We start from the raw sequence: 26399 nt of genomic DNA on the forward strand, positions 1-26399 counted from the left end.
TAAGCTTAATTTGTGCTAATTCTAGTTTTTAGGGAACATGCTTGCTCTTCTATTTTGTGTTATCTGTTCTAGCTCCCCACTCGACAGCCAGCCTTCTCTGAGCAGTCTCCTCTTTCACCAGCCCTCCCTCATGTGTTTTCATAGTTCATTCAGTTACACTCTTCATTCAGTTGTTCCATGCTATTCAGTATTTTTGGGGACTGCTTCCAATGGCTGAATTTGATCCTGTCTACAAAGTCTAATATATTCCTGCTAATCCCAGAACAGCAATCTACCTCTTATATCCAACACCCTAAACTCCTCATAGCACCTTATCAACTCCCAAATCTTCCTGTTTTATTCTGCAACCATGGTGGAAAATTTTCACCTTCACAGTGCAAAATTTTACGATTTCGCTTCCTTAATTTTTCACACATAATTTCAATAGCTACATATACTTCCTTCCATGCTATTTTTCCTTTTCCTAACCTGTTTTCTACTTAAAAAACTAAGTAGCCTTGTATACACTCCACTTTTCCTCATTAAGCCCTCTTACCTAATGATTAATGGTGAAAAAAATACATATTCATGCATTAATCATGTTTGAGAAACTAGACTGCATCTTCTGATTAGGATAAATATGATTTATCATTTTTTATAACAGACTTCACAAATATGTGCTAATCATAGCTGTATTTTTTTTTCTGGTAGATTAAAAAAAAAAGGCACAAAAAAAAAAGTCCTGGAAATATGTACAAATCTGTTGTTGCTTCTGTAACAGTCTGTTCATTGATACGTATCACCATGGTTGTCTTTTTTTTGTAGTAGACTCCCCCAAAAAGGCACCATGGAGCCAAGTTCTGGCCTTATCTACAAATCTGTTGTCACTTCTATTCCAAATTTTATTTTCCTGAAATTTACCACGGTCATTATATGAAAAAGTAATACCACTTACTAAGAACTGCTGTGCTGTTATTATGATTTCATTAATTTCTTATTCATGAATAAGAAATAACTAGGTTAATTCACATATCACCTTGACAGAAGGCAATTTTAGGAAAATCCCATTTCTTAATGTGAACATTCTTGCCCGCTTATAATTCCTATTACTTTTTTGTGCATGTTTTCCAGAGTTTCTCAACATGTTAAGAGTAAGTTGAAATGAAAGCTAGAAAATATTTTTTTCTGTATAAAATTATTCATACTAGTACTTTCCAACATTTCTGGAAATTTTTTCTAGCATGCAGAAGAACTTGTGTTTTCACAATTTCTTGTTCTTTGAATGATTCGTTTGACATAAACGAATATATTATGCTTATCTATTTTTCTAAATAGTTATATATATTTTGCTTGGGTCATGCAAAATAAATATAAATAACTTGTAATTAAAAACCCCTATATTTTCAATTTAAGATGAAGTTGTAGGCAGTTCAGACTGTAGAAAACTTGTAGTAATTGCAATGAAAGATATGTTTCTAAATCACATTGTATGCTTTATATATGAGAAAGAAAAAATGTTATAATTATTTAAGCAGTGTATAATGGTAAATGTGTGAAAAAGTTTTATTTTCAAATTGAAAAATAATCTCCACTGGCCACTAAAATTACTGGGTTATTTGTTGTGAACTTCTTTGGCCTTGATTCACATACATATCTTTTTCTACAGCTCCAGATTCTCCTCCAGAAAATGTGACTGTTTTAGCTACATCTCCTCACAGTATTAATATCAGCTGGAGTGAACCTGTCATCATCACTGGACCAACATGCTACCTCATAGACATTACCTCGGTAAGGCAACTCTGTTTTATTGTTGGTAGTTATACAGATGTTTGGTGATATAAATACAGATGTTCTTATAGAAATTATAGGACAGACATAAACTGGATTGAAAAACAATATGACTGTGTCTATTTCCACATAAACTCCACTTAAGAATTCATTGTACATTTATAAATTTCTTAATGGGAGATAAATTAATTATGTGATATTAAAAATGTGTGCTAATAAGAGGTCTTGGAGAAAAAAAGGTGCAGCTATAAATGTATACAAGAAAACAGTAGCTGAGCTTTGCGGAGGTGTACCTCTTTCTAACAATACTGATGCTGTTTACCAGTAAAATTAATAATGATTTTTTTTTCTTCAAAGGAAGGAAAAGTTCATTGTCATGATTTTACAAAGCCAAGTGGAAAGCCTAGCAAAAGGAATTGGCTTGTACAAAGTTACACCACGTCAGAGGGCGAACTTTAAAATCAAACTAGGTTTCCCACTTTCCACTTGGTGCTCTGTCCATCAGATTAGCTGTATTTTGGTAGCACAGTAATAACACTTCTTTCTCCTTGATCTTTATAAGCAAAAAAAAAGCTGACATAAGAGAAAAGCTCTAGTGGCCTTTCTCTTTTCATCCCCTACTCCCCTTACAATAGTCCTTAAAACAACCATTAATAAACCTCATTTCCTGCCCTGTGGCAAGATATGAAACTTTCTAAGTTTGAGCACATGAGTACTTTTACGTAGGGTATAGGTTCCCTGTTCTTCCAGAAATTACACAGGCAGGGCTATCAGTGAAAATGGGAAGTAGTTTACCCAGGAAAACTTGCTGTTTGCAGCTTCAACAATCCTGAATCAGTGTGTTAGATAAATAGGGCAAAAAGTTAAAGACTACTTCAAACTATTTAAAGGCTTTAAATAGAAAGTTCTTTCAATTTTCTGAGAAGAAAGTAAGACTATTATGTGTATATTTTCAATGTTTCTGAGTTGTTCATAAGATTTACAGGTATGCTAAAACATTAATGCTGACATTTTTGTGCAATCAAAATTTCTAAAGAGATCAGTAAAAAAGTACCAAATATTTTTAAGCTCCTCAGTAAAGTTACAAGAGGGTAATGTGTAGTCCTGCTATTTTCTTTTCTTCTAACTTCATTGTTCAATATGTAGACTGCAATCTGTTCAGTTCTGAACACACTTACCACAGCAGTAGTATGACAGGATGAAGAATGTATAATAACAAGGGGAATGTTAACAGGGAAGGAATGGTTCCTTGGCCTGTTGGGTAGGTCGCCAGAAACTAGATAACAATTTTTATTTCTCCTTTGCTGAAGTTAGAGAAGACTTTTTTCCTTGTGAAAAGTTCCTGTCACTTTTGACTAAACAGCATTATAGTACATCAACAGAAAAAATTACTTTCATGCTTTTGATAAAACTTCCAAATTCAATTTTCAAAGCTTGATTTTTTGTGTGTAATATTTAATCAATTTGTACTTAAATGATTTCTCCTCTGTCTGATATTTCCTAAATTATAAACAGGATGTCATCTGATTCTACACTATGAAAATGTTATAAATACCTTATCAATATAAGTTACAGCAAAATTCCTAAAGTAAGGTGAAGTATGGAATGTTTCATGTGAGCCTGCCAGCATTCGGAAGGAACTTAAAAACCTGTTTTAAATGTTCAGTTTGGAGGGCTTTGGTGGTGTTTTTAGAAAGTGGTGGGTTTCTTTCAAATATATTTCAGATATCTAGCTTTATATTTTGGGATTCCTTGTAATTAGATGTTGTCTGTCTAATGATCAGTAACTACAGGTGCCAGTTCTATAGATAATCATCTTAGTAGACAAATCTATTCCTTCTTAAAGGCCAATAAAGCTGTCACAATCTTTTTCAGTGAAAATTTGAGTATATATTTTATTGTCCCAGTGGGAAATTTTTTATGAAGACTCCAAATTCCACAAACTTCCTGTATGTATAAATTTACTCATTTTAATTCTCAACTGAGTATTTTTAAGGATTTACAAAAATAGGCTTGCAGAACTGAATAATTTCAGATTTCTACTCTGTGACATCTTTATTCTTAAAAGATAATAATTAGTATTCATTAGTGAAGGGGTTCTGTTTAAATTGCTAGGATGTTCCTTGCAGTTTTACAGATCAGAAAAAACTGAAAAGTACTCCCCCATTTTTATTCCTTCAAGTCATATTTTAGTTTGTCTTGCTACCTACTATGATTAGTAGTCCTGAATAAAGTATTACTGACAATGAGTAAGGAAGATGGAACCGAACCATTAAACTTAAGGAAGAATAGAAATACATTTAATGATGTAGTGCTGTGATTGTATTTTAGCTCTTGTATAAATATTTATATGCCAGATTTTTGATAGCCAGATAGGAAAAACTGTTTCAGCTCTTGATGACCATCCCAGGAAATGAATGTCTGTTTAGTCCATCAGAAAGTTTAGTTCAGGTTAATTCTCAGTGGGGATAGATGCATATCTGTCAAATAAAAGGTATGCTTGAACTATTCTAATGTTTTAGCAGCTGCATTTAATACAGATTTCATCCAGTGGGAAAACTACTGTACAGCTACCTAATCCTCTTTTCAAATTACACACTGAAGAAACAATAATGAAAACATCGTTAACTGAAGTAGCAGGAATAGACTTAAAAAGAATTTTGCAAATGATATTTGATCAAACACTAGAAAAGCTCTCATTTTTTCCTTTTTCTCCTTTTTTAAGCTAACATAAGAAGTGATTAATTGGATATAAAGCCCAACACTGTAGGTTTTTCTATAGAACTACAGATTATTTGAGATGTAGGGATGATAGGGATCCCGAGATGTAATCCAGTCCATATCCTGCTCTAACGCAGAAACAAGCGTACCTAAAGCCCTCCTCACAAATGACTCATTATCCTGTTCTTAAAAATGTCCAGTGCTGAAAGTTGCTCAGCACCCCTCAATAGATTGTTCTAGTTTTTAGCTAAACTTATAGTCATAGTTTTATTTACATATTTAGGTATATCATTGCAGGTTTTGTCATTTTTAATTCTAATCTTTTTTTGCTGCACATAAAATTTCTCTTTATGTTTTCATGAACTAGAAACAATGGATTATCTTCAGTTTAGTATCATCCTTTTTTATATTTTGAAGTTATTACTGTCTTCAACCATCCTCCCTTTTCTAGACTGAACCCCAATTATTTCTGCTTTCCAGCTTTTTTAGTGAGGGAATTACTTCCTCCCCACTGTCTTACAAGTAGTGCTTCTATTAATATATCCCAAGAGGAACAGCACTTTCTGCAGTCATATCAACATTATATATTGCTGCCCAATTTTCTTTTTGTTTTTGTATTCCAAACAATTTTCTGCTATATAGAGCTGCTCATCTTCTGGATCTTTGCCTAGTTTGATTCCCATTTCAAGTCACTACAGCTCCCTTGGACCAGTGTCTACCAATTGGTTCATGTTTGCTTGGTGGAAGACAGCACGAAGCAAACAGTCCATTTCCCTAATCCCATACTACGGGAAGTGCTAAGGAGGGTGAGATGGGAGCATACTCCCCTGTGCCGCTTTCTAGTCTTGGTAGGTAGAGACTTCTTGTGAACCCTTCTCTGTAAATGGTTAGAAAAATGGAAAGATAAAAGTCAAATAAGGTGTTCAAATAATAATGTCCTGATTTTGGCTGTTTCAAGTCTCATAATAATTTCTTTTTATTATTATTATTTTACAGGTAGATAATGACAATTATAAAGCTCAATTTCTGAAGACAAATAATGAGGGTAAAGTCTTAGAAATCTCTGATTTAAAAGCATTTACAAGGTATTCTGTAGTAATCATTGCCTTTACGGGGGACGTTAATGCTGCACTCCTTGAAGGCAAGGCTAGTTCTCCAGTAATTGTCTCCACTTTTGAAGCAGGTTTGTATTTTTCTCTACTTTATATGGATCAAACTTTGCAGTTTTTCTTACACCTGACAAAAAAAAATATGAGAGTTTTGAACACATGGTGCACTTGTAATGCAGATTTGTGCTCACAATATTTTTTCTTTAATATTTAAAAAGGTGGCAGTCGACAGAAAAAGCGATGATGATAATAAATACTAAGGTTTACCTTAGTAATGCAGAGATCTTAACTTGCTTCATGTAAAATACAGATGTGTGGAATACAGCCATCTAGATTACTTCTGTAGTCAATGAAGAGAGGTCCTATCTATATGAGCATGTATATATAAGATACCTGTTTTAGGAAGGGATGGCTGCCCTCTGTGGAGGTGCCTGTTTCCCTTAAGAGACTATTGAAAACTCTCTACAACATCCTTGGTCTTGATGCAAAATTTAAACGTATAAAAATTAAGTGAAGCGAATCCTTCCATTTATAAATGGTACCTGTACTGACTTGAGGAGATGATCTGTGTATTCTCAGTGGATGGAGGTTGCTAGTGAAGGCCCACGGGGATCTGTGCTTGAGTCAGCTGTTCCACAGATTCAAAACGATCTGGAGAATGAGGTAGATACTAAGATGACAAACGTTGCTGATGCTATTAAGTTACTCAGAGAAATAAAACTGAGAGATTAGAGTGAGGAACTGTGTGAGGGCCTCATGACACCGAGAGGCTACAGTACAGAAAAGTAGATAGCATTTGCTTAGGAAAATATAAACAGATGTACATGAGGAAGATATAGTCCTAGCTTTATATACATAGTTCCTTGTTATGCTCGGTCTACTATCTTTGTTAGTTTTTAATAGTTCACTAAGGATATGTGCACAAACAAACAAAACAACAAAAAAATATTTTCTGAAAAGATATTTAAGTTTTGTTTCATTCAAACTAATTATCAACTGTGTATAAACTACAATTGCCTTATCCCTAGTGAGGTTAGATGCAGGTCAGCTCTTTTAGCTATATAGTCAGGTTAATTTTGGATTTAGACATACTACACAGTGATTGTATTTATCATTTATCTTTCCTTTCATGTATGAAAATCCAATGCCCCTAATGGTATGGTATGGTATGGTATGGTATGGTATGGTATGGTATGGTATGGTATGGGGGTATGTATATATAGATATATATCTAATGCCTTTTAATTTCATGACCTGTTTACATCCTTGGAGGCTGATATGGTCTTTTACTGTGGAAAAATGAATGAAGATTAAATTAAGTGGTAGCTGGGTCTGTCCTGTGAGCTGTATTTTCTGGTAGCCCTTTCTCTTATGTAAAATGTGATACATCAGGAGGTGCAGTAATCTTAGAGAGGAACAGTTATTTTTTCTATCTCATCCTGTCTCATCTGGTTTGTACAGTCTAGCATATGGCTGAGTTAGGACCAGTTTACACAGACTTACTCCAGAGAAGCCTGAGTAAGCATTTGTTGGCTGGTGTAAAAAACCTGGAAGGTAGGACAACTGCATCTAAATCCTTGGCTGAGGGAATGTGTTCACCTTCAGTTGCTTGATTTCACTATTTAGAGGTCACGCAACATACTTGCCTGCTCAGGTAGAGCAATAAATATTTAGCTGCCTGGAAAGAATGTTACAGCCTTTTCTTTCAAACAGGGACACTGGGAAAATTATTTATACCTTTGCTGTCTTGAGAATAAGCTACTGGAATGAGCATTTGACAAAAAACTGTCTTTGGGAAAAATGCTTGTTGTGTTTGTGTCTGGGCATCGGCTAGTGGAAAGTTTTTTCCTGAAGAAAAGAGTTAGCTGTGATAAGCAGAGACTCTTAGGAGCGTGGTGGTTTGTTTATATGTTGGGAAGGAGCTTGCTGTTGACAGAGAGCTTTCAGAAAGGGATACTCAAGACTAACACTTGCTTCTTGCTTGTCAATCCATGCAAGGATTTGTTTACCCGGATGTATTTCAAGGTATAATGATGCCTTCAGGCTTTCTGAGTAGAAAATCAGAAGAAACTTTTCTGAGTAGAGACTACTGAGGGTTATCGAATCATTATTTTTAATATTTGTAGCGTTAAATGCTATCATTAAGAATAGGATTTCACTAAATATTTACCTTCTTATTGTCTTTATAAGTATTTACATGTGAATAAGTATTTGTGGTGTTTTTAATAAAAACAGAAAATACCAATGAAATAACACGGATATGCAAAAATATAATTTCTAATTTTTCAGGTTTTACTCTAATAGTAATAGTAGTAAATGATTAAATGGATCATTGAAATATTTATTTCAGTGCCTGAAGACCCACCTAACAACATAACATTTCAGAAGATACCAGACGAAGTAACAAAATTCCAAGTAACATTTGTGCCGCCATCTGAACCAAATGGAAATATTCAGGTGTATCAAGCTATGGTTTACAATGAAGATGACCCAGCTGCCATCCGGATCCACAACCTTAGTGTCATTGATAAAACAGATCAGTCAGTTACTGCCATGATAGAAGGACTAAAAGGAGGACATACCTATAATGTCAGCGTAAGAACCAACACTTTTATTTTTTTCTTTGATATGAGTGAGAGATTAGTCTGAATAGGGAACACAAACCTTGGCTGAAAATGAGATTTTCACGCCGAGAATGTTATCTGGGGTGTGAAGAGAGACAAGTCTGAGGAATGAGGGGAGCAATGAAGAGGGTGGAGTGAGTGGGAGCAGGACACATCACTGGTGGTTAGCTTTGTACTCTGGACTACCGGTTCATGTGCCAGCAAAGCAGCCTGTGACACATCGTCACAGGTACGAGACTAAATCTCTCTCTTAATTCCACTACTTGCATTGCTTATTTGGCTCACATGAAAGGTCCAGTTCTGCAAGGGGAGCTTGCTAGAAGTATGTGTGTGAAGTCCTTTCAAATAATCAGAGACTAGCACTTAAGAGGAGGCGGCATAACTGTTCAAGTGGGCTTGTTTTTCTCCTTTTTGTAAGAGCTACGTTACAAGTGATGAAGTGTTACTGTACTTAGGATTGTAAAGAAATATGAAGTAAGTTCTACCAAAGTGTGAATGACAAAAGGAGTGTTTCAGCATTCATTGTTGCTTCAAATATATCCAGATTTGGCCAATGTGAAGCTAGTACAAATACTCATTAAAAAAAGTGTTTGTTTTTTTTAAGGTGTATGCAATTAATGGTGCTGGTGCAGGGCCAAAAATTCAATTGAAAATAACCATGGATATCAAAGGTATGTCTCATAAAGTACCCTTTAGCTGAAATCTCTATAAATGCTGAAGAAATTGCTCTTCTACCTGTAAGTACACAGCTGTGTGCCTTTGTCTATTATTTAGAGGCCACATAATGTAGGAACAGGAACACATAACTGATAGCCTTGAATTGCAGTGCTCAATTTCACTGCATATCACTGGTCATTTGCTATTCCTATCTGAATGATACTGTAAAACATGTGCAGACTCGGTGAAGTAATCATACCAACTTCAGTATTTTAGTTACCATCAGCGAACAGCTTGGATCACAGAGGTATGGCTAAGTACACAGTATCACAGTTGTGGAAATAAATACAGTCCTTGACTGAAATTCATTGAAAAACTAAGACCCAGTCTTTTTATTGTTTTCTCCTTTAATTGAAAACTGATATGCAGAGGCATTTATCAGAATACAGCTTTTAGAGGCTTAAGGCATTAAGTACAACATTAACTTGTCCCTAAAAATATACTGAAGTTTTGTCTTGCATAACACAGCTATGTGCCTGAACAAAGTACTTGTAGTGAAAGCATTTTAAAACAAAATTCTGTTGTATATCTTTGTTTAAAAACAGAACCACCACGGCCTAAAAAGAAACCAGCACCAGTTTATGATACCAATGGGGCATTACTCGTCACAGCTACAACAATTACGATCAGAATGCCAATATGTTACTACAGTGATGATCATGGCCCTATCAAGAAGATACAAGTTCTTGTTGTGGAAGCCGGAGGTAGAATTTTATAAGTTCTCTTGAAAATCGTTTTCAGGTTTTTTTATTTCTTTATTTTCAGGCTGTTTGTCTTTTCTATTTCTTTTCTTGGGTCTCAGTAGTTTCATGTTAGAAAACAGCTAACAAAGTCACTTTAGCTGTGGCAACAGTACTGAGAGCAAAGTACCTTTCACAATACCTGTGGGCTGGGTACTGGATTTTGGGAACACATGTGGACGAAGTCATGCATGCTGTTTGAAGTCACCAATATTATTCTGGCCCTATTGTTGTCTTTATATTTCTTTATTTCCTATTTCCTTGGAAAAAAAATACATTTGGCATTTGCGAAAGGTAAATAAAACTGAAACTTTTTTTTCAAGGTTATTCTTCTGTTGCTATTAGTGTTGCCTGTAAAAGAATGCAGTCATGTGCAGTTGATATTTCCATTTCATAACGGGGGCAGAGGGATTTATATAAATCCCTTCTGTAGACTGTGGGTTAGAATGTGTATTCCCTTGTATGGACTGATGAATATTTACTCATATGAACAGTGCCATGATGCTCTTCTGAGTAATTGCCTACCAATGTGAGTGGGAGTTTCATGATAGGACATCATATGGTCAGGCTTACTTTACCTAAGCAGGACAAATTCCAGGTATTTAATTCCCTTGTTTTGCTTGCTTTCAAAGTATAGAAGTAAAGCATTCACACTAAGTGAGTTCACATTAAGTCTCTCACCTTTTTCTGAATTTTGCATTTTAGCACTAATCCTACAATTACTTCATAGCTTTTTCTGTGAAGATTCTCTTGAACTGATAGATATACAAATACCATGTTAAGCAACATTTTGATGATTTTTCTCCTGAGTTGCTGGGTACTGTCCACTTATTGAAATCTAGTAATTTCATTTATTAAACAGTCTTTACTGTCTTTCAAGTAAACACTTTTTACTGTCTTTGCTAGCCATGCTCAGTTTCAAAGTCAAGTGGCTTGCACAAGTGATACCCTCTACAGGCAGAGCTCATGTGCAAGACTGCCCCTGAAATTTTCTAGTTGTGATTCAGTTGACTTATTCTGTGTTAACAAAATACACATAGTGTGGATAATAGGGAAATTTGGGTTCAAGTGCAAACACAGTTATAGACTTAGTTGTGTAAATGCCACTGATAGCATGCTAAGCTCTTAAAAAAATTAATTTCCTATTTAACTTCTTTAATTACAGTCTGGTTAGAATGTAAATTATGTCTGTTTCTTTTCTTGACAATAGCTCAGCATGATGGGAATGTTACTAAGTGGTATGATGCCTACTTCAACAGACCGAGGCCATATTTTACAAATGAAGGCTTTCCGAACCCACCATGTATAGAAGGAAAAGAAGATCTGAGTGGCAAAGAAGAGATATATGTCATAGGTGCTGATACTACATGTATGATACCAGGCAGTCATGACAAAATATGTAATGGACCACTGAAACCAAGAAAACAGTACCTGTAAGTACATTTGTCTCTATGTTTGTCCAAGAGAAAGATTTAAGTGAAATATACATTTATACAAACACACAAAATGTGTAGTTCAATTATGAAAAGGTGGAGACTGAAATGATCCTCATGTGTGTCTAATTTTAAATTTTTTGGCTGAGCATAAATATGGCAGTCAATTTTTTTTAAAATGTTTCAGGTAACAAAAGATGCTTACTGAGTTCTTAAATTAAAGAAGCCCAAATTCAAGATAAGTAATTCATGTAGTTTGATTATACATTTAAGATATTGACACTGAGTCCTTGATGTCTGTCATAACGTCACTTTAGCAGGTGAATAATGATTCCAGCTTATATTATACTAAAACTGAAAAAGAGGTTTTAGTTTCTAAGTGAAATAATATTTAAGAAAATGCACAGAAACTTGTATTTCATTAGTTTTCTTGGTTTTATTTCACAGATTTAAGTTCAGAGCAACTAATGTTAAAGGACAGTTTACAGATTCTGACTATTCTGACCCTGTCAAAACATTAGGTAAGGAGATTGTCATTTACTAAAATATTTCTCTATTTCCAAAGAATATCTAGACAATTCCATGTTTCTTTTTAGTACAGTGGTTTCCCTGAAGTAAATAATCTCTCTTTTTGTTGGACCTAGCTTAACCAGAATGGCTGGGGAAACATATCCATTCCCAAAATGTGTCCTTTTGAGGTTCTCAAGAGGTCTTATCTTAGCCTGAACCATTAAATGAAGAAGCAGTATTGACAAAGTTCATTAGCAGAGATTCAGTTATACCAATAAAAAGACCATTTTGCCAGGATAACTCATCTTGCTTGGTGAACTGCCAGAGCTATACTGTTTGTGCAGTTTCCCTGTGTGTTGGGTGTAGAGCTAGTATTGCATATTCTTTGCTGGGTGAAAAAAACAGCTGGATGTCTGGGCCCAAAGGGTTGTGGTGAATGGAGTTAAATCCACTTGGCAGCCAGTCACAAGTGGTGTTCCCCAGGGCTCAGTACTGAGGCCAGTTCTGTTTAATATCTTTGTCAGTGATCTGGACGAGGGGATCGAGTGCATCCTCAGAAAGTTTGCAGAGGACACCAAGTTGGGTGGGAGGGTTGATCTGCTTGAGGGTAGGAAGGCTCTACAGAGAGATCTGGACAGGCTGGATCGATGGGCTGAGGCCAACTGTATGTATCAACAAGGCCAAGTGCCAGGTCCTGCGCTTGGGTCACAACAACCCCATGCAGCGCTACAGGCTTGGGGAAGAGTGGCTGGAAAGTTACCCGGCAGAAAAGGACCTGGGGGTGCTGGTCAACAGCCGGCTGAATATGAGCCAGCAGTGTGCCCAGCTGGCCAAGAAGGCAAATAGCATCCTGGCTTGTATCAGAACTAGTGTGGCCAGCAGGAGCAGGGAGGTGATCATTCCCTGTACTCGGCACTGGTGAGGCTGCACCTTGAGTACTGTGTTCAGTTTTGGGCCCCTCACTACAAGAAAGACGCTGAAGTGTGTCCAGAGAAGGGCAACGAAGCTGGTGAAGGGTCTAGAGTGCAAGTCTTATCAGGAGCGGCTGAGGGACCTGGGATCGTTTAACCTGGAGAAAAGGAGGCTGAGGGGAGACCTTATCGCTCTCTGCAACTACCTGAAAGGAGGTTGGAGCCAGATGGGGGTTGGTCTCTTCTCCCAAGTAACAAGCAATAGGACAAGAGGAAATGGCCTCAAGTTGCACCAGGGGAGGTTTAGATTGAATATTAGGAAAAATTTCTTCACCAAAAGTTTTGTCAGGCATTGGACCAGGCTGCCCAGGTAAGTGGTTGAGTCACCATCCCTGGAGGTATTTAAAAGACATGTAGATGTGGCACTTAGGGAAGTGGTTTAGTGGTGGACTTGGCAGTGCTAGATTAACAGTTGGACTCAATGATCTTAAAGGTCTTTTCCAACCTAAATGATTCTATGATTCTATTCCAGTGAGCCTAGTGTAGGAAACCTCTTGGCTGCAGATTATTCCTTCTAGTGGCAGCTCATCTGAGGACATGACCCTTCAGCCCTTCATCCTTTAGATACAGACAAAGCTACATATTAGTTAATAAATTAATATTGTCTAATAGAATCCATCTGGTTCTGACATTGCTGGCTACCAGGCCAGCTGTTATGGGGTCTCAAATCCAGCATAAATTCCTCCATGGCAGTATTGATCTACCCCCAAAATTGGGAATGAAGACTCTCATAGCAGATCGCAATAAGATCTGTAAGTTCTTTTAATATATTGGTAAGCCAAAACTTACTTAGCTAAGCATTAGCCCTGACTTTCTGAAAAGGGATCCCAAGACAACTGGATGAGTACCCAGAAGAATTTTAGTGGGCACATATTTTTCATTTGGCATTCATCTTCTGTGATACGAGCTCCCTTATTCATCTAATCCATGTTAGAAATTTGTTACATGATCTGATACTGAAGACCCTGAAATGCTAATTCACTACCTGAATATTTTGAATGGATCTGGCACTATTTCTCTAGCCCTGAATGTTTTGGAAAGTGCAACAGAAAACTTGTCTTTATATGTTCTGGGTTTAAAAGTTCTAAGCCAATGAAGCAAATAGTTTGCCCAGTAAGGGAAAGACATTGTGTCCAATCAGGGAAAACAAGCCTACTGGAAATGAGTCCAACTGTATCCAGTCCTCTGGGCATCTTTCTCCTTTCTAATAGAAAAGTCTGCAATGGTTAAAGAAACCATGTTTTATTGGCAGACAGATAGTGTAATTCATTCTCTTCTATGTTGTTACTGAAAACTTGTGACACATTCTCCTTTGGTGTAGATCATAAAGAAGAAAGATCTGTTTGTATGATGACTAAAATATAATAGGAAAAAAATTAGACCTGATAAATTCCTCAGATATCCATGGCTCCTCATGCCCATCCAGTGCCTTCTGTACTAAAGTTTAATTAACGTCAAGCACTGCTTTTAAAATGGGCACTACAGCAAATTCTTCTCTGGCCTTAACTTCTGAATTTCAGAGCCTATCCAACAAGATACAAAACTCAAGTGGGACAGATAATTAAAAGTTCCTTCTATGCTTTCTTACAAGTGTTGTGAAATCAACATCAAATTGATATTCTTAAGTGAATAAAGGAAGTTAGATTTTTTCAGACACATTTTCTCTTGAGACACATAACCTGAAGAACCTTGCCCAAGTGTTTTCCTATAGAACATGCTTTGGTTATATGAACTTCAGACTTGGTCTAGAAGTATAACCCAAAATGCACACCAGAAAGATCAGTAGCTGTTAGGCATCTCCGTGATCTAGCTTCTATTCCACTTGTAACAACAGCATTTTTTTCAGAAGAAATTTATGCTGCCTGACATTACACTTTAATTTTAGTAGATAAAACACTAATTTGAATTTTGGCAGAGGTATTCATGACAGTTCAAAGAACCCTACATTATTTTGGTTTCTAAGTCTACTTATAGACTGGAAAACCAGAAAGCTAACCTCGTATCTGTGCAATTTAACACTGCATGTTAAATATATTTGAAGCAGAAAAAAATTTGGAAAACCTATGAGAGAGTTCTCTGTGACAGATGTCAGATGTTCTTGTTAAACAATAGGAATTTTGCTAGGGAGGAACACTGAAGCAGAAATTATTGGAATACACAGCTGCAATAATGATTTTTTAATCATAGTAGAGGATACATTTTAATATGGTGCTCCCACTCAACCATACTTGGAGTACCACAACTCTCCTCTTGAGCTGGAGAAGTAGAGTTTCTTCCTCATAACCCGTGACTGACTGTGCAAAAGTAACATCCATACTACAATGAAAGGTCAGGATTTTTCCATCAGATAATTAAGATGTGGTGACAAATACTGTTTAAACTTCTAATACATCAAGGCAGCTTATAACCTTTTCATAAACTCTGATAGCTAGTTCAGCAGATCATCGTGGGGCAGCTGGTAGTCTTGTGTAAGTGTAGACTTTTTCCATGTGAAATACAAAGCTGATGAGACAGGAAATAATCAAAATGGGGTTTCCTGACACTGCCTTTTGCATGGAAACCTACTTTATGATATTCTGTTATTGCGGTTTGTTATCAAGTGTTGAGTTGCAGCACCTCAGAGTTATACAACATGATGTCTTCTGTTTTATCTCCTTTCCCTTGCCCATGATTAGCTCTACAGATGTGCGTGGTCCTTCCCTTTTGCAAAGTAGGAGAAAATGTATTTTTTTTTTATTCTTGATGGGTATTCTGCCAGCACTGTTTTGTTTAACATCGGCAACGTTTGGACTGATATTAACCCTAAGGTTTAACATTGACTTCACTGCTTAGTGCAAAATAGTTAGAATTATTGTAGAGGTTCCTCTGGAGATTCTTCTGATCTTCTTCCACATTAATAACATTTGTGCCTTTTCACAGAGATCAGTGAGTGGCATGGACTTTTTCATTCCTTTTCTCCTTGCAACATTTTTTTATGTACTTTCTTTTCTTTTCTATTGTCTTTCCCTGGCCTAAATTGTTCTTACCTTGGAGTGTCCAGCGTTGCATCTGAGACTTCACTAATACAGTGGAAGAATTATTTCAGGTGTTTTGTAAACTATACTTAATTCTGTTGTCTATAGTTTTATACAGGCGTGATATTGCTTATTCATGTTGGTTTCGGTCTACAGTAATCTCACACTTCCTTCTGATATATTTCTACCTAACCTACTGTTTACTATGCTGTATTATTGTAGCTGATTATTCTTGCCTATGTGTAGAAGCATGCACTTGATCTTGCAAAATTGCATCCTGCTGTTTTAAGATGATTTCTTCAGCTAAATCAAGATCATTTTGAATTTTAATCATGTTCTCCAGTGTACATGCAGACCAGATCATCTGCGATATACTCTCTAATCCAAAGATCAGAGTCTTTTGAGAGAAACAAAGCCAGGATTTCAGTGTTTCCCAGTGTGTCCTTGGGAGGACGTTGTCCCTTGAGTGGGAAATCTCAGTTTCATATGGCAGGAAGCAGTACATTTTTCTGCCCTTCCTGGAGGCTGGACAGGACCCAGGTTTTCTACATTGGATCAGCAAGTGGAGGTGAATGTCAGCATAGGTGAACAATACCAGCAGTAGTAATCCCTTACTTTTCTTATTTTCACTGTGTGCCCAAGGAAAAAAAGAGGCTGAGGTTTTTGAGATAGGAACAGGATTACCAGGAAGGGTGGGAAATTAAATGAGTCTCAGAAATTTAGCACCACATTGTTCAAAAAGAGGTCTAGACACTACTAATCCGAACTGTTTATCAGTCTGTGTGTGAGCCTTCATTCTCATCTGGAAGGACTGATTAGAATACCAGCACTTTTACCTTTTTATCGTAGAGGCCTTTATGATTACTTCTGACTTGCTGGTGGTTATTCTTAACAATATCACCAGTTCCCACATAAATAAAGAGAATGAGTTAATGGTCGGTGAGGTAGATTAATCCAGAAGGTTCAGATCCGATCACTAGGTGGGTTCCTTCAGCACCCTGAGGAGAGCATCTCCAAAAAAGCACCTTTTTTTTGTTGTTCCTGTGAATGACAGCTGCAGCCTCTTAGCTTTAGAGTTGTGCCTCTTCCTTCCCCACTTCTGGGGTTTGATTACTCCTAGCTGTTAGAGCAGCATGTCTGTTCTTGGCTGCACAGAGACTGACGCAGGGGCTCAGCTCAGGCTGGTGTTCAGACTGATGTTAACTGCAGTGTAGACCTACCTTAACCTGTTTAGCAGGTAAAACTGAAAAGCACTAGGGGATGGCTGCACATATAGTTGTAGACATATACTATTAGCATTATGTATTCCATAGATCAGCAATGCTTAGGAACCTTTACATAAATTGTTTCTGGTTTTCATATATTTTTCTTTCCTGAGCAGCTCTTCGACTGACACAAAACGGATACAGTTGTACAGAGAGAAGAGTGTCTGTCTCTCATCACTCCCTGATTTCACCCTGTCAGAAATGTAAAAATTGTAATGAATCTATGAAATATTAGATTTCCCCTTTCTTTTGCAGGTGAAGGACTGTCAGGAAGATCTGTAGAAGTTATCCTTGCTGTTACTTTGTGTGTACTCTCAGTTGTTCTTTTGGTGGCTGCAGTATATGCTTTTGCAAGGTGAGATTTATGTATCCTTGCCATACCACGTTTGCAAGCACTCAAAAATATTTTAAAGAAAAGTTGAAACAGTCCTATAAATGGATCCAATCTGTCATTTCAAAATGTATTGCATTTTCTTTTTTTTTTTTTTTCTTTTATGTAGGAACTTAGCGAGGGACTTACAAAGGCTTTAGTCTAGTGAGGGTACCCTCCATAGATGAAGGAGAAAAACCAACTTCTCCAGAGGGTAAATCAGAGCAGTAGCCTATCTTACCCTTTCAGAGCCACTTCTCTGTTGACTTGATGATACAGATCAGAGTGTCACCTGGCTAAAGTTCGCATGATGGCTAACCCTATTGACAGCTTGATATGAAGTAAATACTCTAAATACTCTTTTCTGTCTTATTAATAAATTTATCAGTTAAATACATTGAAGTCTCACATGTGAAAGAGAAATCGACTTCTAATTCAAATTGTGCACAAAATGTCCATGTAAAGAAGCAGACTGTGTAAGGCATACGTGACGCTAGTTTGCTCATTCACCAGAACTTCTGTTCTTCCTCAGCGGCATCATTCAGGCATCCAAAGAATTTATATAGGAAAACTAAGAGAATACATAGGCTAGATTCTTTCTGTATGAATTTTAGACAACGTAACTGCTGGATTTTACTAAATTACACTGTTGGAAGGGAGAGCAGAATAAAGGCCAAGGAAGGATTCCCGGCACCCATTTCTCAGTTTCAGCCTGTCTAATCAAAGTATTGACATATCTGTCCTTAAATCTTTTGCATGTTTCTTTTCACTATTATTTTCTGTTTAGAATTCGGCAAAAGCAAAAAGAGGGAGGCACATACTCCCCGCGAGATGCTGAAATTATTGATACTAAGTTCAAACTGGATCAGTTGATCACAGTGGCAGACTTGGAGCTGAAGGATGAGAGATTTACACGGTAAGCGTACTCCTTAGGCAAAACAGTAGTCCAAAGGGGCTGTAGCCATGACCCCTTTCTGACCTTTGCTTGTTTGGAAGTGTTTGTGGTGTTCTTATTTACACAGGTCACTGAGATCCTCTTTCAAAGGACGACCTCTATCCTCAAGACACTTCTCACTAGCTTTTAGAAAATCACTTAATCTTCAGCTCTTTTTACAACAAGATAAAGATCTAAGTGCAAATCACTGTTTAATTGTGTTAGCAAAAAAAGGGCTACATATTTTTAAACATGCAGAATTTCTGAGGTTTTTTGATGGCTTAGTGTTTTGTGTAGACTGCAAACCTACATAAGCATTTTGAGAGAGTCAGACTCCCAGAAGTCCTGGTAAACTAATTCAAGAACAAATCTGTCATTGTTTAATTGGCATTTAGAAAGCATTCTTTTCACAAAGGGATTTGCATAACATCTGGGTTTCCATGGAGCTCAGCACACTGGCTATCCTGACATCTATTCCTTTAAGGTGTATGCAGCAATTCTGGGCTATTCATATATTCTGTTTGACAAAGAATCTTGCCACAGACATTTATCGGAAGGAAAACTGCCCTTTCTGACTGCCAGAAATATGAATATTATTCACTGAATAAATACAATGATGATTCTCAATAATATATGACATCCAACTGAGTTAGAAGTATTTGGTGAACATTCTTTACCTGCCTGTATTTACCCTGCTGTGTCACAGATGAAACACTGTGGTAGGCAGTCTCCTTAAAGATGAGAAGCCTAAAATAGTCTTCCCCTAGCAGTCAGGCATCCTACTGTTGCGGACTAGGAATAGCTGGAAGATGAAAGGTTGTAGCTGTTGACCTGTTTTGTTTGAGTGTGTATATGTCTATGTGTGTGGTACACAGCAAGTTGATTGCATGTACAAACCTGTTTAAAATAGTGCACACAGGAATGGCTGCTTGTAACAGATGAGAAAACATACTATGAATCATCTGGAAATTATTGACCTAATGGATGTGGTATGTTGTGTGTGGGGCACATGTCATTCAGATAGCGTCGTTTAGTACCTGCTAATAACAGCAGAAAACATTCTCTGAAGACGGAACCATTGCCAATGCACTGTGATAACTGTGACTGGTATAAATGATCTTGATGGATCTTCAAAATGGCCTTGTTTCCAAAGTGTTAGCTGATTAAGAATGGTACTGATTTTGTTTATATACTAAAGTGTTAATGGATTTTACTTTCAGATACTCTTCATTTTTCTTTAGACGCAAGGAGATATTTGTCATCCAGTAAGTTTTTGTATTATTGAAGCAACACGGTGTGCTTTCCATTCTGTTCTCTTAACCTGTGTGCTACCATACTATATTGAATGATACGGTTAATCAAAATGAAATGTCAATCTTTGCAGCTATACTAGTGACAAACAGTGGTATTTGTCATTATGAAATCATGCTTATTTTTAGTCCCTAATGTTAAGGTTTAACAGTTCCACAACTATATTGAAATAAATGAGGGAAGTTTTTACATGGAAATTATGACATATTATAACAATATAGCACTGATATATACACCCTATTGTTGAAGGAAATGTAGTGCAAATGTGACATAAGAAACATGCTGTTTCTTTTCTTCGGCAGTGAGAATGTATGTACTTAAGAGAAGTTCTCTTTTTTTCTCAACTACTTTTTCTACTCACTTATACTGCAGCTGTTTTGTACTATGCCACTACAATCTCAGCAATATATCCATGCAGTCAAATCCTTTATCAGTTTGCAGAGTACTATTCTGCCACTTTTCTGTCTAAATCATGTGTAGTTTACATTTGTACAGTCTCAAACTCTACAGGGTAATTGAAAACTATAATATTTCATACTTATGTGCTCTTCATTATGTGATTTATGCACAGCAAGGCCTTTACTGAACAGTGCTTCAGCAGTTTTAGTTATATCACCCTTATTTTAATGAGTCAGTCTCACATTTTGGTTTGCAATTTGTCACGTCCTTCCATCTGTATTTTTCTCTTTCCTCCTTCCCCATTCCTTCAATGGCTAAAAGCAAAGACTCTCTTCTTCTGCCATTCTTGTAAGGTACATGATGCAGCTGTTAAATTTTGGATTATTATTTTTCTAATAGTAGTGACACTGAAGCAACAGCAGGCTCCTTGCCCAGGTCCTTTGTTGGACATTACGACAAATTGTTGAAGTTTGAAGTGCAGACACTGAGACTTCCACAGGACAGTATTCATGCCATCTTTTCAACTGGAAGTCAGTAAATGTACTGTGGGACCCTACTAGATAACATACATATTGTAATGAGGGGCAGGATATCCTTTATCTGCTCAAAATTTTTCAGTTTATTACAGCTTTTTTTTAAGCTTTAAAGAATGTTTCAATATGTGTAAGGTTCTGTTCTGGTAATGTCAATAACCAAAAGAGACGTTTTAGGTGTCTCTAATGCTGTCTTTCATATAGATACATCCTTCCTGGTAATGATGAGTTATATCAAGAAGCTGGCAGAAGCATGGCAGCATGCACCAAGGCAGCTTACTGCAGAACCTAATGTCTAAAATATTTTTGCTGCCTGTTTTCAGACTTCCACAGTTACACCACGGAAGAACTTTAGTACCTGTTGCCTTTGGGGAATAGCTATGTAGAAGTCAACCACAGTCCCAGTTCTTGTGTTGTCCTTATCATTCTCATGATTTGTGGTTAAAGCAGCGACATGTTAGCATGTTAAATTACTGCATTATGTGTTGATGACTACAGTGTAACCTTCACAAACTTACCACGCATTTGGAATGGGACTGTGCGTCACTGCATCTGCGTAACCTACTGCCATGCATTGGCTGCACTTAGTCAGCTGTCTCAGCTGTGTCTGCAGAGCTTGCTGTGTTGCAGAATGCTGGTTTCAGTTCATGGCATCTTGTAATTTTATGAGGAAAACATAGATGGACAGACTCCTTTTCCAGGCTGGTTTGTTTGTATTTCTTGGATACTGGTAAATCGGCTGAAATCTGGTCCAACTAAGTACACTTTCTACCCTGAAAGAGTGATGGGGAGTTTGTGTAAAAATCTTAGGTGATAAAAGAGCAGTATAGATTTTTTTCTGTACCTACTAATCATCCCATTCAGTGCTCATTTGAAGGAGATGCTTTTGAAACCAGGTGTTTTGTCATTTCTCAGCCAGTATATTATTTATCATGTTAGCTACTATAAATCAGTAAAAGCATGGACCTGCAGCTGACACGGTTCAGCCACAGAATCAAGATACTCTAGCCTACTCCATGAGATCCTTCTTGACTGTCTCTCATACATTGTCTCTTCAAACATTCTCTCATACTTAGTGGATCGTGGCCTATGATCTTGGCTCATATTCTCAGAAATTTTTTGCAGCTGGTATCACATGGAAATAAAAAGAAATAGAAAAAGGTTTTTCCGTTCTGCAAGAATATGACTGGAAATATTTTTTATCATTCTTAGCAGACCAAAAATTGAAAAGCTTGAAAAGTTTAATGAACCAAAACTCAGCAAATGTTCAGTATAAGTTAAAACATTTTATTTCACACATTTGTATAACTTTTTAATATTAATTATTTTGCATTACAAAGGGATGTTTAAGTAGAAAAAACATCAAATCTAAAAGTGCCAAGTATCCCATTTTGCCAATTTTGAAACTTTTGGGAGGGTCAACATTTTTTTCAAATCAGGAAATTCATGGCAAATCCCAGTTTCCAGTAATAATTTTTTAACATAATGGTCATCAGAAAAAAATTTACTTGAAAACCTCAAGTTTCTGAAAATTACTAATACCAGCTAGTACATATACCATCTCTCAGTAAATCTTTGTTAGACAATTAGTTAATGGGATGTAGTTTCAGAGGGCATGCAGGAAATTAAGTCCTATTGAATTCAGTGGAAAATGAGATCCACTTTATGAAGCCAAAATGCTAACTTTGAAACTTTTGGGACATACGTTGATCTCCGTGATGGTGGAGATGGTATGAGACAGGCAATAACACAAAAAAACCCAACCCTTGTTTAAAACATATATAGCCCATCAGTCTAAACTGGATTATTCATTGGTTCATTAAGCACACTGAATATACATATACTGGGTCCTCTCATCACTTCCTTTTTGTAACATGTCCATAGGGTTTGGCAAGTCACTTTTCAAAGCAGATGTTCATCTGCTGTGAATAGATTCTGTCACTAAATTTTCAGGGTGCACCAGGTTTGGTGAGAGACAAGTAACCTTCCCTGTTTCAGGTGCTCAGCTAGGAATCATAGAATCATAGAATGGTTTGGGTTGGAAGGGACCTTAAAGATCACCCAGTTCCAACCCCCCTGCCATGGGCAGGGACACCTTCCACTAGACCAGGTTGCTCAAAGCCCCATCCAACCTGGCCTGGAACACTTCCAGGGATGGGGCAGCCACAACCTCTCTGGGCAACCTACTTCTGACAGGAGACAACTTCTCTGGCACCCTGCTTTTGCAGTGGTTTCTGCAGCAAGGATAGAGCCACGTAGGTCCTTGTTTCTTAAAAACTTTCCTTGAGAAGTTGCACCTTGTGGTGGGTGCTTTGAGGCTTTTGTTTCATGCTGTGTGAGACAGCTTGTCAAGCAAATGGGGCAGAGATTCAGAAGAAATAGTTCTGAATTACAGACACCGTAACCCTTGCAAATACCAGGTAATTGGAACTCTTTATGGAAAAGTATTGTACATAAAATTATTGTCTGATCTCACCTTTGCTATATATTGTGCATTCAGTAGATGTCTATATTTGAGGTAACAGTTGTGCACACCCATTACTTTCTCTAGACCAGCCTGTTTCTTTTTTCTTTGGGTGGGGATAGGCGTGGTTCCTGCCTTGCCTTTTTCTTCAACAAGTTTCTCTTTAGTAATCAACTATCAAAAATAGGCTTCCTGAGCTTTGTATCCCAGGAGTACAGGGTTTATGAATGTATGTGTCCTGGTACAATGGAAGAAATGGCCATGTGTTCTCTTTCCTTAGGCCTTTAATATTTAGGAAGGGTTAAGCTCCATATTGCTTTCAATTAACTTGCTAAAAATTAGTTCCTCCGTTGGTCCTAGGAAGTGTCAATGGTGCTTATCAGTTAAGCCTTTTGCCTACATACTCATTTCTGTTTTTTTCTATTTGGACGAAGTTTTAATTCCCTGTGGATTTCAGATGATTGACCTAGAGAGAAAGCCGAGTCTGTGTGACAATATGGTCTTCAGTTACCACTGCCAACACAAATAAATGGCTTCTTTCTAGCTCTATCATAAGTAATCTGAGTGGGATTCAGATTTTTGATAGACTTCAAAAAAATCCCACACATGAAACAATACACTGTTTTAAAAGAAAATCAGATTTAAGGCAATAAAGCATTCTTCATCTTACAGAATGTTTTTCTTTCCTAGTTTCAAAGTCAGACAAGTGGGAATCTGGAATTGTCCAGCTGAAATAGGGAAATTTGCAACTTCATGGTTTGATTCTAAATTGTGCTCATGAAGATCTAGTGATATCTATGTTCTTATGTTTAATACAAAAGACTGGGAAATGTGGAGAACAGGTAGACAAGTATTTGTTCATTGATGAAATACTCTAAGATTATTATTACATATTCCAAGTCAAGAGGCTTGGAAAAAATACTAATTTTTGAAGCCTGAGAATGCTGGAACTAAGCATAGCTGTAAGTCTTTAGCGAGCATACAAAATTCATCCCTTCTGAAGATTCTTACACAACAAACCCAACATATTTGCCACAGTCTTCAAGTTAGACATTAATTCTCATATAAGCATTTCAATTAAATCGTCTTATTTTCTGAGCTGCCAAGCCACTCCAATATGCACTTGCTACCAACACAAGTGTGAGAGTTCAGTAGTTCTAAAAATCAAGTTCTTCACTTAAATGCCTGCAGATAGCTTAAAGTGTCAATCTGTAGATGTCTTACTTTAAAAATGTTTACTGCTTGTGACAGATAATATATGATTATGCCTTAAAAAAATCACCTGTTATTAATATTAATAATGAACTAGAAAGCAACATATGTAACACTGTTTAGTTCATTTCCTGAGCTATTTCAGTGCTTTCCTTCCCTGCTTTGAGTGAAAGTAAAAGAAGGAAACATTGTTGAGTAAAGTAGTGTTAACAGTGCTGCTTGTCTCCTATGTTCTTTGCTGTTGGATCCGTGTACCTTCAGCACTGAAGTACTAAATGACATACCCGGGTTGCTTATGTACAGCATAGATGTAATTTTTATTCCCTGATGACAAAACTGCATTAGCTTACTGCAAATTAGGTGCAGTAAGCCCCTAAATGCTATCAATTCGAGAGGAGGAAAGCCAACAGTATTCAAAAAAATAACTGGGATGTCAACTGGGAGATGGCTTTTTTCCTGTTGTTCTATGGTGAAGATAGGTGAATTCAAAGAAAAAATGAGTAATTTCTTTGCAGAGACCGCTTATAATTTTGTCCTGAAAAAGGGCCTAAAAAATGTTTACTTTCTGCTCAAAGACAAATATATTAGCATGCAATACATTGGCACAGCTATTAAGAATGCTTTTTCTTCAGGAAACTTTAGCTCTATAATGGTGCCAATATTACTAGAAGGTAGTTTCATCTGCCACGTAATGCAAACAACGTTAAGTGATACAATAAGCACTAGCTAGATGTCTAAACATTCTGAATAAATAGAGTTGCATGTTTTGTTGTCTTATTGTCTTCTTTTTCATTCTAAAGCCCTGCTTCAGTTGTCCTAGTGAGCACTCTGAGTTTGAGCCTTTTTCTGTGAATTCTTGCACTTCTTTTTACTCCTCTGAGATTGACCCAAGGCTTTCAGAGCCAGTTTGCTTTGTTTGAAGAGAACTGTCATAACAAAGTATGTACCACAAAGGCATCTTTAGTAGCTTTGAAATTAACTTCTCTGATGCTTAATAATAAATGATTCAACAATTGTATTAATCTCATTTTTTAATCTAATTTAAAATTTAAATATTTAAGAATAATTTCATAAACCAAAGTATTTTTAAAGCAAATTGTTGTCTTTTCTACTAAAATTATGGCAGCAGTAGATATTTGTATTTGTATTATAGAATAGTTTTTGTAATATTTGTAGATAAGAATGTATGATTTTGGGAGAGGCAGACACATAAAAGGTATACTTAGAACTTTTTTTGAAAGGGCAACTTATCTTTTAAAATGCACTACTTCAAAATTTTTCGCTTGCTCTTCTAGACAAGCTTTGTAAGTCTGAGTGCCCAAATTTTGGCTTCTAAATCCATAATGCTGAGACATTCTTAAAATGGGTTCAGAGGCGATGATGAAGACCAAGTTTCAAGGCCATCTGAAAGTCCCCTGAGTATAGATGCTCATGTAACATCTTCATGAAACCTGCTGTGGGATCAAGTTAAAGATTTAATATGTAGCACAGTTTTTAAAATCACCGTGTACCAGAAAGAGCAGTGAACATGTGAAAATGAGCATGAAAACACGCACTCATTTTTAAAATCTTCAGAAAAACAGACATAGCTGTTTGGTTCCTGTAGAGGTATACCAATAGCGTGGTTCATCTGTCACTTACTTTAGATATCTGCTTAAAATGAGATTAAATCACACCTATTTCTCTTCATTGATTATAAAAGGAATCTAGACTGACTAGCTCAGAAGTAGCTGTCTGTATTCAGTGAGGTGAATCCTATCCTTATGCTCTGAAATGGCCCTTAAAAGAATGATATTGAGTACATAGTACAAAATGAAGCCTGTCAACGTATATGAAGTTGTGTGCTGGAAGTATGGATTTCCCAGGGCCATATGAGCCCAGAGCACTGTAAAATGATCTGAAGAGAATGATAGAAAGTGTAACTACCATATCCATATCTGCCAATACCTGAGATAAAAACTAAGCAAGACAGTCACCCAAGATATCTGACATATAATAGTACTTGAATCCATGAGAGAAATAAATCTGGTTCTTTAGTTACTCAAGTATTTAATCTAAAATCCATTAATATGCACAATATTGGTTAACTCTCAGCTTGTTACATTTAACAAAAATCTCTGTTGCAGGTTACTTAGTTATAGAAAATCCATCAAGTAAGTTGATTAAAGTTTTTTATATTGTGGTCATCGGTGAGTCTCAATGTGTGGTTCCCTCCTCTATGTTTATTAGAAAAAAACTCCAAGCTGCGTATAAATCATAAAAGCATGACTAATTGCATGGTAACTGGAGAAATGCTTTCTCTCTC

The 26399-nt window shown here is 36.7% G+C and overlaps 1 protein-coding gene across 1 annotated transcript in view; it reads left to right on the top strand.

Annotated features, from left to right (window-relative positions):
- Positions 1-26399, top strand: part of PTPRQ (protein tyrosine phosphatase, receptor type, Q) — a 110236-nt gene that overhangs the window by 65389 nt on the left and 18448 nt on the right. The window contains exons 27-36 of the mRNA XM_010561968.1: positions 1646-1767; positions 5485-5671; positions 7948-8192; positions 8826-8892; positions 9484-9642; positions 10889-11111; positions 11559-11632; positions 17127-17226; positions 18029-18157; positions 26221-26247. Of these exons, the coding sequence (XP_010560270.1) occupies positions 1646-1767; positions 5485-5671; positions 7948-8192; positions 8826-8892; positions 9484-9642; positions 10889-11111; positions 11559-11632; positions 17127-17226; positions 18029-18157; positions 26221-26247 (1333 nt within the window). The remainder of the gene's footprint in view (positions 1-1645; positions 1768-5484; positions 5672-7947; positions 8193-8825; positions 8893-9483; positions 9643-10888; positions 11112-11558; positions 11633-17126; positions 17227-18028; positions 18158-26220; positions 26248-26399) is intronic.

The sequence above is a fragment of the Haliaeetus leucocephalus genome, unplaced genomic scaffold (assembly GCF_000737465.1).
Source record: "Haliaeetus leucocephalus isolate CR32 unplaced genomic scaffold, Haliaeetus_leucocephalus-4.0 Scaffold151, whole genome shotgun sequence".
NCBI classification, from domain to species: Eukaryota; Metazoa; Chordata; class Aves; order Accipitriformes; family Accipitridae; genus Haliaeetus; species Haliaeetus leucocephalus.